Source organism: Hippocampus zosterae, chromosome 4 (genome assembly GCF_025434085.1).
Source record: "Hippocampus zosterae strain Florida chromosome 4, ASM2543408v3, whole genome shotgun sequence".
Lineage (NCBI taxonomy): Eukaryota > Metazoa > Chordata > Actinopteri > Syngnathiformes > Syngnathidae > Hippocampus > Hippocampus zosterae.
The window spans coordinates 12,799,501-12,816,428 of record NC_067454.1 but is presented as its reverse complement, the minus strand read 5'-3'; the positions used below and the strand labels follow the sequence as shown (position 1 = coordinate 12,816,428).

The 16,928-nt window shown below is 40.0% G+C and overlaps 1 protein-coding gene across 2 annotated transcripts in view; it reads right to left on the bottom strand.

The window, feature by feature from the left end:
* Positions 1-493: 493 nt before the first annotated feature.
* LOC127599887 (CUB and sushi domain-containing protein 1-like) overlaps positions 494-16,928 on the bottom strand; it is a 359,717-nt gene continuing 343,282 nt past the window's right edge. Inside the window, exons 70-76 of one of the 2 annotated variants that reach the window (XM_052064098.1) lie at positions 16,446-16,607; positions 14,444-14,556; positions 13,289-13,376; positions 13,023-13,149; positions 11,567-11,629; positions 4,550-7,470; positions 494-4,350 (exon numbers count right to left, since the gene is read on the bottom strand). In XM_052064098.1, the coding sequence (XP_051920058.1) occupies positions 7,311-7,470; positions 11,567-11,629; positions 13,023-13,149; positions 13,289-13,376; positions 14,444-14,556; positions 16,446-16,607 (713 nt within the window). In that variant the 3' untranslated portion in view covers positions 494-4,350; positions 4,550-7,310. The remainder of the gene's footprint in view (positions 4,351-4,549; positions 7,471-11,566; positions 11,630-13,022; positions 13,150-13,288; positions 13,377-14,443; positions 14,557-16,445; positions 16,608-16,928) is intronic. The other variant, XM_052064099.1, reaches the window with a different exon arrangement.

Sequence of the window (16,928 nt, the reverse complement as noted above, 5' to 3'; positions counted from 1 at the left end):
CTCTGAAAATGTGTCTTCCCTTTTGATAGTCTGCTGTTGTAGTTGTTTTAGAGCGCCTCGTTGTTGCTCGTGAGAACAAATTTATTTATTTGTATTTTATTTTATTATTTGTTTTCAAGCTTGACAGGTCTCCAAATTCAAAGGGCCACTTTGGGTGATTCCTTGTTGGACGGGCTCAGAAAAAAAAAAGAAAAAAAAAAGCACCAAACAAACTGTCAGCTAGCAAGTGGACAGGGGCTTCACACTCACATCGCTGCTTTTGAGCTTTGTTCATGCGGTCTAGAAAATTCCACGGATGATCCAGTGAGATATATTCTAAACTCCGAAAGCTTGTTAGGTGGAAATATACTTGGCATATTAAGAGGACCCACCCAAAGCATTTGACATATGAGAGAATGGAGGATTTTTCACGACTTTGTAGCCTTACTTTTTAGAATTGGTGAGTTTTAATCAATCCAATGTGGCAGGGCTGTCAACAAAACTCTCCAGTGTGTCAAATGAAAAAGATAAATTTATTTATTTATGATGACTCAAATCAGTAAAGATTTGAAGAAGATAGAGAATAACCACTTTTGAGTTGCCATCGCTTCGAATCTTGATGGCACTGCCTCTTTGCTTATTAGCTTCCATGAACTACAACATTCTGCAGCACATTAACATTTTAGTAGTCTCTTTTTTTTGTTTCACGAGCCAGCTTTGGTCTGTGCTCCACTGGGTGACATTCTCATTCCACTGTATATGATCATTACAACAACTTTGAACGGTGGCCCAAGACTTTTGCAGTCCTTTTATTACCCTGCTGCTACTGTGTTGCACCATATAAACATATTTACTAGATTTCCAGTGTTGATCTTGCAAATGGTTTTTATGTTCCTGTGTAAGAGCAACATCACTCATTCTGAAAATTTCGCCTCGCCATAATACCCCCCCCCAAAAAATCCCCATTGATTTATTTCAATAAACAAGATGTTTGCCAACCTACATCATTGATCATAAAAAGTACAGTATGTTTAATAGTTTCTAGATTTTTTTTAAACAAAGTCTCCATAAAAATAGATTTCTGTACAAAAATGTCTCTTATGTTGCACCGACTTCAAGTTAAGCGGCACAGGATGACGACAAGGTGACAGAAAATGATGACGATGATAAACGGTGCGGATGGCGCTTGGAACATTGCTGTCTTCCTGAAGGACCTCCCGTGTTGGAAAAAAAAAAATCATGTCTGAAATTTGTTGAGACGACACTGTGATAAATGAGCCACTCTGAACTGGAGAGGGTCAATCCCATTTTTGTCATTTTTCAATCTGGAAATGAATAGTGAAAACGCACAGCTTTCAGAAGAATTTTGATCTCAAGAAGGTTGAGGTCAACCAAGCAGCCAATTTGCATTTCCAGGATGGCCACGCCCATACCAGGCTTCAATAACATTTCAGAAATTGACCTTCCGGGATTGAAAGATGACCCAGAAAGCAAGCAGTGCTTTATCGAAGGCCATGCAAGTATATGTGAATTGTAATTTATCATCTTTCTTGGATTATCGATAGATTTGAAGGTGTATGGAGTAGACAAATCGGAGGAAACCCACCAATTCTGGAATGTTAATCACTAAGACCAAATGCAAATCCCTTCAATTTTAGCAATAAAATCAATCACTCTGCTCCAAAACGACAAAGACGGAAGAAGCCCACTCTAGTCCTCAGTGGCTTAAACATAATTCACACACTGCAATTTCATTGAAACATAGAAAAAAACAATAACAACAATACCTTGAAGTGAAACAAGGTTACAGGCTACTTAGTTGCACAAGTTCAACATGACAAGGTTGCCCAAGAGGAAATGTTGAGAATAGGTAAATAATAAACATATCCACGGTAAAACGACTTCAAGTACCATATAGCTCACTGCTGAAAATGTTACTTCAATGTTGTCTCTGGATAAAACCCAAACTTAAAACTTTAGATTGTAGCTGCGGGCTGGACACCCTATTATGGCACAAGTAACCTTTGACGATGCGCACGCGCGCTCACCCTGCATTTAACTCAAGCTCCGCCCGTGCACGAGCTCCCAAATGTAACCTCCGCAAGCGCGGCTCTAATCTTTTACGCAACAGAATAAACAGCAGTCGACATTTTTTTGTGATCAGGCGCACTAAGAGATCAGCGGCGTGCCATTAGCAGATAAAATTAGACCTCTTATTACACCGGTGGAAACCTCGCAGCCTCTTAATTTCTGGCTCGATTATGCCCTTTTGGCTCTGTGGAAAATCTCAAATGACTTAATGAGATCAATTCAATGGAGCGCCTGTGTGCATGCCAGCATGGAAAAAAAGAAAACAAAAACATCTAACTCACAATTTTGGGACAAGGCGTTGTTTAGTTGTGTGTATTCTGTCGTGGTGCATGCTTTGATTCTAACAACGGTATTTTTTAGTCTGCGGCATTCACTTTGGGGTTGTTCGGTTGACGATGGGTTTGTTTTCTGTTATATGTATTCATTATTTCATTTCATTTTTGCAGAATGAATAAAATCCTCTCATGCTAGATGTTTTATCGTATAATTGTTTTTTTTAACTTGCAAGATTATTTTCCAGCAAACCTGACTGCAAATTTGTGTGAATTGTGCATTGTGAATTGTGTTGACAAAAGTTGTAAGACATTGTTTGCAAGCTCATCACGGATGGACTGAGGATGAATCATTTCCAAGGCAGCACGACGAAATGTGAACTTGAGGCTGGCAAAGTCATGCCGGTTAAAGAAAAACACCTGAAGTGCAACCATAATGTGAGAACGTTGTGCGCAATGTGTGAAACCAGCCGGCAGACACTGGAATACTCACACTGACAGCAGTTACATCAAAACTGCATATGCATATATATATATCTATTTATATATAGATATATATATATATATTTTTGGGGGGGGGGCACTTGACAAGCTTTCGTATCGTTCCAGACACATGGATGATGCTGGATCGTGAAATATCGTGAGTAAGTGCATTGTTTTGATTTAAAATATCAGGAATTCAACTTGTGTTTGAGGCAGTGAGCTTGGTGCATCACTCATAACGTTGGAATCCTCTCGGCACAGTGGCTGTTTTTGAAATTATTAAGGGGCTCATAAGCTACTGAGAAATGTGTGTGTTCTCATGCCATTTTGAAGCAGCTAAACAAGCTGCTTTTGGCCAATTTTAATATTGCTGCAGTACTACTGGTTGCAAGTCACTGTATGAATTGCACAATGCAACCTGTAAAACGAAGCACTTCTGAGATTAAAAATTTCCTATATTTTTATGCATCTTTTACATGTAAAGTGGTGCTTTAAGATTCCGATTCATTTCGTTCTGTAACCACATTCGTTACTCAAAACACTTCCATGCAAAGTGGAAAAGTGTGTTTTGGTCTGACGAGTCCAAATTTAAAATCGTCTTTGGAAACCATGGACATGGTGTCCTCAGCGCACATCTGCAAACGAAGCCAACATCTGCGATGGTATCGGGGTGTGTTAGTGCCCAGGTTATAGGCATCTTGCACATCTGCTGAGGCACCATTAATGCTGAAAGTTCCATATAGGGGGTGGAGCAACATATGCTGCCATCCAAGCAACGTCTTTTCCAGGGACTGTACAAGAATGGCCAGCTAGCAGTCCATACATGTCTCCAATTTAAAATGTGTAGCGCATTACGAATAACAAAATACAAGAATGGAGACGCCGTACAGTTGAGCCAGTGAAGTTGTACATAAAGCAAGAATTGTTCCTAAATGCTGAGTGAGTGTTGTTAAAAGGAACGGTGATGCAACACAGTGATATGATGATTCTATTGTCGCATCTTTTTTTGGAACAATGCAGGGATCAAATTTAAAATGAGAAAATATTTGAAAAAAACCCAATGAGCTTTATCAGTCTAAACATTATATATCTTGTCATTGTTGTGTATTCAGTTGAATTTAGGTTGAGAAGGATTTTCAAATCATTGTATTCTGTCTTAATTTCTACATTACACCTCCCAGCTGTATTGGAATTGGTTTTTGTACATGGATCTCAGCTTTTCAGTCAGCACCAATTCTTTAGCCTGTCAATGGCATTTCCCATTAAAATAAGATATCCTTTATTTGTCCCACACTGGGGAAATTTACAGCCTCCAGCAGCAAGAATGTTGGTAAAAATTACGTGTTAGAATTAAGCTACATGGACTGTTAAGAAAAGTATGTGGTTGTTTGAAACACAAAACAAGTAATTCTGTTTTACATTAGGTTTGACAGTAAACGTCAACCGAAACTGTTAGTAAACAGCTTGAAGCTCTTTTGAAAATTGTCAGCTATATGCCAAACTCCTGCTCCTTGTAAAGTGAGTTCTACGCCATCATATAGTGCCTCAAATTTTTGCTTTTTATTCATTCATTCATTCATCTTCCGAGCCGCTTGATCCTCACTAGGGTCGCGGGGGGTGCTGGAGCCTATCCCAGCTGTCTTCGGGCAGTAGGCAGGGGACACCCTTTTTAGTCAAAGCAAAAATGTTTTATATATATACAGTACATTTAAAATTGTCTGAACAACAGCTCATATCTCAAATAGCCCGTAAGTCAGGTCAGTCGTATCGCAAGGCTTGACTATGTTTATCACACTGCAGTTCTTTTTTTTTTAATCAATGTTAAGGCTGTGTTTTTAATCTTTTGGGGTTTATTTCCAAAAATATTTGGTTACACACAGAAAAAGAGAGGAATCAGCAATGTAAATCACCTTCAGAGTGTGCCTGCGTCATCAAAGGTCAGACTGCCATGTTTATTGTTGTACGTCTTATTTCCATTAGTTCGATGTTAGAGTTTCTTCAAACTTACAGCCAATTGCTCATATAAAATTTGCAAAAAGCTGAATGCTGTTTTATTGATCATCACTCAGGCAACACAATCTCATGTCAAAGGGCATTTTACGGAGCAAATATATGTTAATTAACCTTGCCTGTTCCTGATCTCACTCATTTCTCGCCTGAGACTTTACTGATTCATTGAGGGCCATGGAGTTTGTTTCTCGCAATCTGTTTGAAAACTCAACTTTTTAAAGATACACTGCCTCGGATTGATTCGTAGGCTGAAATACAGCGATCAAGAGCTTGTTTCGATAAACTTCACCTTTAAGCGGTGAAGTCACACAGGCTGTGTGCTCTTTAAAGTTGTCGGGTTGTGTATTAAAAAATGTGGTATGGGCGGTGCATGACAGTCTGAGTGGTTGAGCATTAAATGTTTTTTTTTTAAGACTTGGTTGTTTCTGAAAACATCTACTGTATGCTCCTTTTTTTCTGAGATAGTCTTGTACACTGTGATCCTAGTGTAAAGCATCATACTGTGTGCTATTTGGGTGAGCATTAGGGTAAAAGCAGTGTTCAATATGAGCTTTCAGAAATAGACATGGTCATTAACACAACATGAAAGTCATTACGACACAGGAGGTCCACAGGTAAACTCGTCTCAACTTTGTGGGGGGGCTAGAACGTTGTCACGACAACAATAAAAACACACCTGCGGGCGTTGGGCTTGAAATATATATGTGTATGTACAAACACTCTGTAACCCTGTGTGGAGCCATCTGTTTTTTATTTTATTTTTTTTAAGATAGAAGCTTTGAATAAAATTCTCTTAATTTGAAGGACTTGATTTTCCAAACCCACTTCAGACCCCAAAATTATTCTTTTTTTTCCTTTTTTTTCATAACCCAGTCAGAAAAACACACTAGTGCAAAATTTGTGCAATTTAAGAGTCTATATAAAGTTTATAGTTGGGGCGGTCCCCAGCAGCAGATTGGGAAGTCCCATTGGGCCACTGGGTTTTGAACATTAGAGTCTGTTCATGAATATCTTCACTGAAGAAAAAATGCCAGAAGAGACAAATTGCCTCTGCTTCCGTAGCGACCTGTCCTTGACTCTCCTTCCCAACAGAGTACTTCCTCCGTCCATTTGTCTAATTACACGCAAGTCTTCTTCATGTGTTCGTCTGATTTTGATTTTGTGATCGACTGGTGCAAAATATCACATGGCTGAGATTCTTGTCCACCTTGAGACTTGAAGACGTTTCCTGGGTCGACAAACCTGACAGTTCATTGCCTCCAGGTCTCCCCTTGTTCAGTCAGCAAGCACGCAAACCTGGCCGCTCCAAGTATGACACTCGGAATATTTGATTGTTTTTGACAGCTCTCTGGAAACCTCACAGTTGTGTATAGCATCTCAATTATTTGAATTTCTGCTTCATCGAAGTCTGGCTGCCACTCTAGCAGTGTTGGACATTTGTAAGTATTTATAGGAGGTTGAAAACACTTTGAGGATGAGGTCAAAGGTTCAGGTACTCAACCCATTCAAGGACAAACGGCGGACTCCATCCTGGATGGGTTGCCTGTTTACCAATTTGGACGTGGCACTGAGTGGGAATTTACTGCACATCATCAGTTGGGGCATGGAATAATTTACACATTTCAGAAGTTTCCGCCTGATTGTTGGCAGGTCCTTCAGTGAAAGGCATTGTCGTTAATGGATCCTGCGGTTACTAGGTAGAAGACACTAATCTGGGTACCAGTTTGTTTACATTCTGTACTTTTAGCATCAATACATTGCCTGGTGGAACTTCAGTCATTACCTTAACTGAATTTAGAGGGCAATGTCACAGCTCTGACGGGAAAAAAAGCTTTCTACACTACCTTGAAGCCCAGGCTTAGTCCTGTCAAACCCATCCGAATGCCCACTGGGGAAGTTTGTCCTGCGCCATTTGTGCTGACATGAATGAACCATCTAATTAGGACTTTAAGCCTAGAAAGGTGGAAGAAGGGAGGATTGCTTCCCCTGCGGATCCAACCTCCCATCAGTCAAACACGGCTGGCCTGCAGCAGTGCAGCCAAGTAAGCCTTTTAGCACTGTGCATACATGTGTATATATTTGGCACGGGGCTGTAGAATTAGATTGGGCCAACCATCTATCAATGTGGGAGGAAAGGTACCAGAAGGCCATATAGTGTTCAAAGATGGAAGTTAAAAACCCTAACCCTGGGTTTTTTTCCTTTATGTCTGAACACGTATCCCTGGACCATTAGCTAACCTTTTTAATGACATCACTGTCTAATTTTACCGAAGAAGGAGGCGGCGGATACTCCTGTCACGTAGGAGCAGAGGCACATCACTGTGCCGAGTATGCTGAACGGCATGCCGCGGCACAGACCGCCCCACGTGATGAGTGCCAATCATGAGTTTGCTTGTTTGTCCTGATAATTCAACCACATCGTGGACAGCCCCGTTGGACTGTGCCACCAATGAGAGTAGCGACTGATGTGCTGGACTACACCACAGTGCATACTGTATTGAGCGTGGTGTCGAATCGAACGGCTTTAGCCTCAGTGGGCTTCATGTTGGTGTCGTACATCGGGTTTTCGAATGATGCCTGACCATTGGTGTTTTCATGGCCGACATAGCCATTGAACTGGACCTTCGGCCGGGTTCTGAAATCAAAAGAGAAAGTGCAGTTATTGTCGATATCATATGGAAAAGGACATGTTGCGCAGACAAATATGCTGTGGAATTATTATTATTATTATTATTACTCCAAATGTCAAAGGAATGACAGTTTGGAAATTGAGCACAGTTTTGAGGAAAAATACATACATATATAAAGTCATACACATTCCGCACACTTAAGTGACAAGTAAAAAAGCTAAAATCTTTTGCGGTTGTGTTATACTCAGCAGGAATGGTTATTGAGTATTTTCTTGACATTTGACTTAACTTGTGTACATACATGGCAGCTAAGAATGCTAAATACTAAGGCTGAGCCGGGTACTCATTTTAAATGAGTACCCGTAACAGAAAATGCATTTTTGCCGCTCACGGGCATGAAACGACTACAGCTTATCATTATCCGTACTGGGGCTGAAGGAAAGTTCTTATTGGGTAACTAATTATGTATTCAGACTTCAATCTACTCTGTGATTGGCCAGTCACACACAGTGACCACCCCCCACTAGACAGACTTGCTGCAGCCGTGATCTCTCGGTTCCTGCTTGGCGTGACTCCATCTCACGTTTCACGAGGGAGTTCCCCAGTTTTCGCCAGTTCACTTATTTTTCACTTTGTATGATATTTAAAGTAAACTTGTTTCGTAATGTGCGACGTTCAAACAGATCGTGTCACATTGGTCATTGCCTCAGCTACCGGCGTGTTTTTGAAGTAAGTTGGAAACTTGTAGGACTGACTGCAGTCCTTTTGAGAAAAATACATTGAATAAGGCAGATATATTATTTCCCCATTTGCCATTACTGGATGTTTGCATAAATTGCACAAGTTTACCCAGATCATGAAAAAGAAATTCAATAAATACTTTTCAAAACATGTTCCGTTATTTGTTCTTTTACTTCTTTGATCAAGAGCATTTTGAATCTTCATTTTGAAGTTGTTCCATCAATAGTTTTCAAATAAAGAAGTACGGCGACTTCTGATCAATCCATGTCAATTTCAGATATAAGTCCCACCCATTCCAGGTTAAACCACGCCCACTTTTGGTGTATCAATCACCCACTCCATCACGCAGATATCGATAGCTTCAATGGGTGAACAGATCCAAGTGCGTGCTGTACTCGCTCATCCCTCGTAAACACTTATATCATGACGTTTACAGTTTATATATTTCTGATGGGAATTCTTTGAACATTATTCATTGACTTGTGTTCTAACTTAGACATCGCCATTCTGGGGGCTATGTAGCGTGAGGGAGGGGGACGGGTCGCAACCCCGCCCTCGCACTTCGACCCCGTGGCCAGGGTCCACGGCAGCGCGGTGGCCGACGGTGGTGGTCCAGGAGGTCTGCAGCACCCGAGGTTGGACCGAGGGTGCAACTTAGACATACCATCAACGTTAGTTTGATGCTGTGACATTTTGATGTGGATTGAGTAAGCTGATCGAACGGGAAGGATTTTGGTCGACCCAATTAAAAAATGTCAAACATTTTACAAATTAGATCCATATGTTTAGGGATCAATAAACACGAGCATAATATGATCATGCGGGGAAAGTGAAGTTCAGCATATTTAAATATAAAATGGCCAGAGAAACTTGGGATACTGAAGATTTATCAGATGTTATTAAATATATATATACAGTACGTATCATACCGAAGCATCTGATTGATGGTACGTGTCAAGTAAAGTCTCCAAATTTCAGAGGAACGTCTCGCTTCAGTGCTCTGAACTGCCAAATGCCCATCTGCTCTTCACGTATTGCTGTGATTGCATGCATGGACAGCAGCTTGCAATCATCCTCAAACGTTACCCAAACGTTTCGATTTTAAAACCGATATCACATGAGTCCATCTGCCAGAACAAGAACTGTAATATGATTGACAAATGGCAAAAAGGAACTACAAGGTACATTTTAGGATCATCACATTCTCAGTAACTACAGCATTGTGGAGTGACACGTCGGAAAAAAAATGTTGCATACGTTTTACTGTCACTGGCCACTGAAAAAAAAAACTAAATCTGATATTGTTTTGAATTTGGGTGCAACAGATTTACTTGAAAAGACACGAATCAAAGTAGTCCAGACAAAGGTGATAGTACCCTTAACTACTTTGTAGCCCGCCTTCTGAGGCAATCCAACAATTTAAATAAAACAAGACTCGTGACCTGCTGATGAGATGAAACTTTGTCACATTGGGTAGAATATCTCCAGAATGCCTTGAGGACATTGAGATATCGTATGCTGCACAGATTGAAGATCCCCTTGTTCCGGATGAAGCAAAACAACCCAAGAACATAGCCTCTTCCATGTTTCATACTACGTACAGCGTTCTGTTCTTTGAGCTAAGAGCTGATGTGACTTGCTCCACGTCCCACAAGGAAACTCTCTCACAAGCTCTGTTCCTCAAAAAGTATTTTGATCAATTTTTGTTTCACCAGTTTAAAATTATTTCAGTGACCATTGTTTTTTTTTTCTTTCTTCTCTTTAATAGTAGGCTGCCAACAATTTTGCCTGGATTGCATGAGGACTCTGTAGCTGAAAGACTCTTTGGCTCTGATCTCATTAAGTGCGTGCGTGAATGTGTGCACGCCTGAGTGTGCGTGCTCTGGTAAAATCCAACCCCAGGGAGCCACAATGCCTACCTTATGGGCTAAACCGATTGCTATACAAAACCACACAACAAAGACTCCCCTGCATGGCGGTAGTTCAACTCGCTGCATTAGCTTCTGTTTGTGGCTCTGTGTGCAATACTTTAATTTTATCGCTGGGATGAAAAACAGCACATGTAATTGCTTTGACAGTATTATGGGGTCTGCACAGGCAAATGGGCCAAACCAGGACAAACTGCAGGGGACACTCTCCCACTCTTAGACTTTCATTAAAAACACTTGATGCAATGATAAAACACAATACCATAATATAACAATATTGTTTCAGTTGGCATGCCGTGGTGGGAGATTGTGTTAGCATGCAAACAGGGCATGAACTGGAAAACTGACACGTCTGGCAGATGAGTCACAAGGCAATTGCCGCCATGTGAGGTGCGTTGCAGGTAATCTCACAAACTTGCCAAGCTTCAAGCTGATGCGATGATGAGCCAAAGATCAAAAAGCAGGATTTGAATTTAAAATGCCAAATAAATGAAGGCACAGTAAAACTCAGTTGGGGAAAAAAAGAATCTGAAGGCACGATCATTGCCAACCACAACCTACCCCATTTTCCTCATATTTACAATACACAAGTAGACAACAATTAATGCAAAACTCGATCCAGCATATGACGAAAACCGCAAACATTAAACGAGATACATTTCAAGCTTTTGTAAGGAAATAAATCATAATCCAAGTTCTGTGACGGAAACGATTTTGTGAACAATGGTAAACCAACGTAAGCCATTGGGACGCATTAATACACGAAACGAATGCGATAGAATTCCTGAAATCGGTCATTACTTTAAAACCATCATAACTTAACTCTTGCTGAGTACCAGTTCAAGTCTAACTTGAATTACTGATGATCCTGACAGCAAAGGAATTTTTCAAAGCCCAATATTGTTCTCACATATGATGAATAAAAATAACTAACGAAATCTAACAAGTTTAGTTTTCTGCTTGCATGTGGAAAATAAGGGGGAAAAAATACAAAAGACGATTTAAAAAAAATCTATTGTTGGAATTCTATACAGTTATATCTATATTTTTTTCCTGATGACATCATACTGACAGAGAAATGACAATGAAATCAAAGACAGAATATAATTACCGGTAGCTTTTCCTAACTTCAAATGATTGCTGTTTAGACAAAGTAGGGCTGCACAGCGTTGGTTGCTTCAAAGGTTTTTTTTTTTCATTTTTCAATGTTATCCCAATCTAGCGTGGATAGACTTCATAGTAATTTGATATTTTACTTTTTAAATGGATTGGACTTATCATCCATTTTCCCTGCATTGCGCAGCCGTACTCTAAAGCATGAAATACATTTACGGACTGCAGACAAGCGATGATGAGGTTGGCGGCAGATGTGGCGGCGGAAGGAGGTCTGGTTGCCATTGGAAAGCAGATCAATGATAGGCGTCAATCTTACCTGCCGCCAGGCCCCCAGGTGTCTTTTGGTCTTTCATTGTCATCTGTGTCAGCAGACAATGTCCTGCATACAACCATTGGCTTTAAAAATATATCGTACATCTAGCGCAATGCAAGCATGAAAACAGCTTGGCTAAGCAGTTTACGCCAGTCATTGTCAAAAGTGTAGCCTAAGTTTAACACCTACTGGTATGTGGGCTACCCCGAGTGGTCTGGGGGAGACTGTTCAAACTGTGCATAATGTTTATAGTGGCTGCGTTTTTTTTTTTGTTGTTGTCTTTTTTAACGGGAAAGAAAGAGCACTGTGGGACAGATTGGACCCTTCCTTCCATTTTTCATTTTGGTGAATGTGAGGTTACTTCCAAATGGACAAACTAACAACTGCAAAACCGTCGCTTGTTTACATTTAAACATTATAAATCATTATGTCCAGTTCAGTGGTATTTCACTTTGAAGTGGAATACATTTGACTTTATCATTTGCTTTTTCACGGTGAAGAATCAAGTGACTGCATTTCTTGCTGCAATGAAAATGAAAGACAAAGATGCTTCCACGACTGCGTTAGCTAAAAACGGTTGAAAATAATTGTATTTATGTGAGAGAAATCCCTTTAGATGCAGCATCTTGTTTGCGAGCGGCATCTCACACAAGTATTACAACAAACGAGGCAATACGTAATGCCACACCAGATCGAAAATCCCCCAAAAAAGAGAGAAAAAAACTATAAATAAATGAAATAAAAATTATGAATGTTATGAAATGAAATTCAATAACACAATGACAACCATTACCAACCTGAGTCACAACAGAGTGAAAAGTCACATCTAATTAGCTCCTCATTTTATAAGAAAATATAATGTATGTATGCAACGTGACAGTACATTCGGTAACAGTTGGAAACATTGCCGATCGGTGCTAATAACAACAGATAATCATGGTTAATTCCCATGTGAGGCAGCCATCATAGATAGATTTTCATATCGGTGAGTGATTTACATCTTTCAGGGAATAATAGGAGTGTCCATACAATATTCAACATCACGGCCTCAGACAAAGTTGTTACACACACACAGTAATTAACTGGCAGTCTGAAGAAGTCCCTGAACAGACGTGTTGGTCACATGGTAGAGAATGAGCTAATTTCAGGGAAATGTACGAAATTACTCATTGAATTAGACAAAACAAATTAGGGAATAGTCGTGCACTGAGGAGAAGTGATAATGGAGTCAAAGAAACCACTGTTGTGCATTTCAAATTGCCGGGATTGTATTTTAGTCTATTCTTACATGAAAAGTGATGCAACTGCTACTAACTAAAAGTGGTTGTTGTTTACTTTTATTTTCTTTGCGCTCTACTCGCCATTTCATTATTTGACGAAACGACCGTCAAGTCCAATTTCAAAATTTAGTGTTTTCTCAACCTACTTCCCGACGTTCACACCGCACAATGTTGCCTACCTGTGCTTGTAGAGGTAGAAGGCAAATCCCGACAGGATGAGGGCAAAGAAAGGAACCAAGATGGCCGCTGCCACAGAGCTGCTGTTCGTATAAGGATTGGATGGGTCTGTCGCCATGGTTACAGGGCCTAACATTATAGACACAGACTGCATAAATCCCCAGCTAACACTTTTTTTTCATGATACAACATGGTATTGCATATGTTGCATGTTTGAAAACTTCAAAGTTAATTTATTATGAAACTATAAAGCAGCATGTTATCCCACCTTGCCTTGTCAGATGGAATTTACCAAAGTCTTTACTGTGAATGTGCCCTTGGTAGACAAATGTTTTCTGGTCGGATTCCGCAGTCACCTGAAGTAAGTACATCAAGGAGTGTGTTATGGCATAACGTTGTGATCAGAAGACACAGCTGTACAAGACAAAAAATATATACAGGACATCGGAGCACCCTTTCATCAGGAAAGCGACTGCGGCAGTAACAGACACATTATAAATTTGGGGAGGGGTGAATGATTCATAATGCAGTCTTCATTACATCATATTGTGTCATAAACCGCATTAGAGTGCAATGCGCAGCAGTAAATTCACATTGCCTGGTGAGAGTTACAACATGAAATAATAACACAGCATGAACAATATTTGTTTCCATCCCGCTAATATATATTTAAGGTGCAGTGTGGTGCATGCAACTTACGATGAGGCTTTTTTTTTTTAACCTTCAGCGCATTGCTCAATAAAATACTATAGCACACTTTTATTGGACTGAATGAACCAGAATAAAACATCATGATCCAGCAGCCTTAATAAAGTTTTATTGGACAGTCAAGGCGTGAGTAGTCATGTTTCAATTTTAGTTGTCTGAGGGAAAAAAAATAAAAGAGTTAACCTCTTAAAGTCTCATGTGGGGAAACGTATTTTACCTGACCATTACTTAGTTACTTACTTATTCATAGTCAGATAGTAGCTAGTAAGTAGGGATGAGCTAAAACATTTGAACACCTTCTTTCACCCGCATGGAAGTAAAGCAAAAACGGATTTAAAGAAAATGAACTTTCACGAGTTCATTTTGTGGATTCACTTGTTCTTGCATTCGCAAAGATGATAACAAAAGCTTTTTCGTAAACCGTAGAAATCTCCCTTGGAAAAGAGAATTAGACTTCATTGTATGCCGTTGTAACTAGTTTGCATAATGTGACGGACAGAGGAAACGTCTGGAATATTAACGCACTTCCGTGAAGACTCAATGAAGGAGACATAGCTACCGTCACACGATAATATGCGTGGAGAGAGCCGACTCCGGCTGATTTTGCTTTAATGTTGGACTCCCCCAGGATTGACCGTCAGTCAATGGCCTTGATAAATCAGTAGCTGTTCCAGAGAGTTTAGACTTTGTTTTCAACAAAAGAGGTTTGTCTTACGTATCCATCCACGGCCCAGTTGTCATTCTTAAACTTGTTGTAGTAATGCTCTGTGGGCCCTTTGACTTGATAGACCTTCAGTAGAAGTTGGTTCTCCTCAGACTTATAAGTCCCTTTAGAAGACAGATAAAAGAGGTGCTGTTAAAGATGCAACTGATGTTATGACTCTTTGTTTAAACACACACACACACACACAATTAGATTGTATTGTTCCGGTCTGTAGTCAGGCAAAATTTGAGCAGTTTTTTTTTTAAACGCCTTTTAGTGACATCAATCATCGCTGGAAATATTGGCCAGGAATTGTTCCATGGTGTGTGCGAGCATATTTGCATTTAGAGCGGGGCAGTTGTGATGTGAACGTCAGGTTCAATGACTTCCAGGATGGTTGTCAACCAGAAAGACAAGGTGGTGGGAAACACGCACAAGCTGATTGACAAAGAGAGCAAAGGAGCATTTGCGACGCTCATATCCCAGCCAAGCACCTGACAAAAAATGTCTGGGAACGAGAGATGTTTAGTGTCCAGACATACAGCTCAACTTTTGTGTGCCAACACTTTTTTTTTTTTTTTTTAATAGGGATGTCTGAAAACCAAAAACTATAGTCTTGTGTCTTGTGTCTGCTATTGTGAACAGGGGATCAACTTCAAACTATAAACTGAAGAATGTCATTTTATGTTATGCCGTTTTATGACAACTTGGGAACAAAACGAAGCGTAATACCACTTTTGACTTGGACGCCTTAAATAACCCTGACATTTTATGACGGCAGGTATTATTTCAGTTTGAACAGTTGAATGTTTGTGACAGTTGAGTTATAAAAAACTCTTTAAAAAACCCATATCTTTTCAAACGAGAAGCTGTATCTTGTTCAGATTACAAAAAAAAAGAAAAAAGTAAAAAAACAACCAACCACCAAAAATCCATATAAGCGGTGTCGAAAATGACAAATGATATGTTCAGAGGTTTATCATGTTGTCTTGTTGTTCCGTGCACGATGAAAAACAGTAACTTAAATTTAATCCTGATCGAATCCAGACTTTTGATTGCAGCAGTGTGGTTGCACAAAGAAACTGCTTTTAGTCTGCTCTTACTTTTAGTGCATGGTCATCTCTTATCCAATATGAACAACACCAATTGCGGGTGTGATGTCCGAACAAGTCAAATTTGGATTTTACCCGAGTTTTGCAGCGATCTAAATGTAACAAAATTCTGACATTCTGTAATTATGATATTTGAAATAGTTCATACATTTAATTTGAATGTAATCCAAATTGTTCTTCAGTGACAGACAACACACGTCTTCCTTTGTGAATAAGGCCTATAAAACTTTCAATTGAACTTCAGACTTCCTCGCCCAGATCTTGAACAGTGCAACTGCTCAGCGAGGCATTTTCAAAACTGATGCACATTATTGTCCAAGTCACATCATTCCAAACATTTATTATACTGTAAATTTACAACAACAGGTGGATTTGCAGAGAGGCACAAATCTGTCAGAAATGCTTACAGTTCCCACCAGGGCAACTTGCATATCATATCATATCACATCATATATTCAGCCCATTAATGAGCATGGCTGCAGGCTCTGCAATGCCAGAGAAAGCCGTATCGTTTCTGCTCTGTCTACTCTGATTGCTCTTATCGAGCATCGACCTCGCATCAGTCAAGTGTGGAGAATGAGTGTGACTCAATGCGGTATCTCTTAAGCATGAACACCTTGAACATCCCCTCTTATTCGTCATGGTGGATTTAACACATATTTGTAGATTCAAGACGAGATAAGTGATGTCATTTTCTTTGAAATCTCAGCGACGAAAACAATGGTTTACCAAGAAGTTACACAAGACCAAAAGTATTTTCATTTCATCCCGATCAGGTTATGAACACGGTCCCTTTCTCTTTGGGTGCACGTGTTAATGTTGTCTCTGATAAATGAAGAGAATTGTACAGTTTTGGCCAAAGTATGCAGGAAGAACGCGAAGGACAATTTTCTTTTGCTTACCCGATAGTCTGATTGAGACTCCACTGGTCTCCAGTAGGGTGGCATTAACCCTTCCGCTGCTGGCATTGAACCCAGTCACTGTGAATGTGGTGGCCTGTCTCTTGCCCAGATATTCATAGAAACCTCTCCATTCCGAGTTGGGTGAGAACACGTCCACTGGAACTGGGAGGAAGAAACAAGACCTCTATTAGTTATCTCTCGATCGAGTCTATCTATCCATCTGTCTGCCTGACTGTCTATCCATTATATCCTGCTAGAAAAATACATTTTTAGGATATCTTTCATTATTCTCAAAGTGCACCTCCTGTTTTTTTTTTTTTTTTTGTCAACTAAAAGGTTCCCATTAAAAATGCGAAGCAACCAATCCTCCACTGCCTGAGTCCCAACCATCAATCAGAAACATTCCGAATTCAAAACCGCTGAGATCGGCATTCGGCTTTCTTCAGTAAACCAAACGATTCTTTCTCCTCCGTCTCCCTCCAG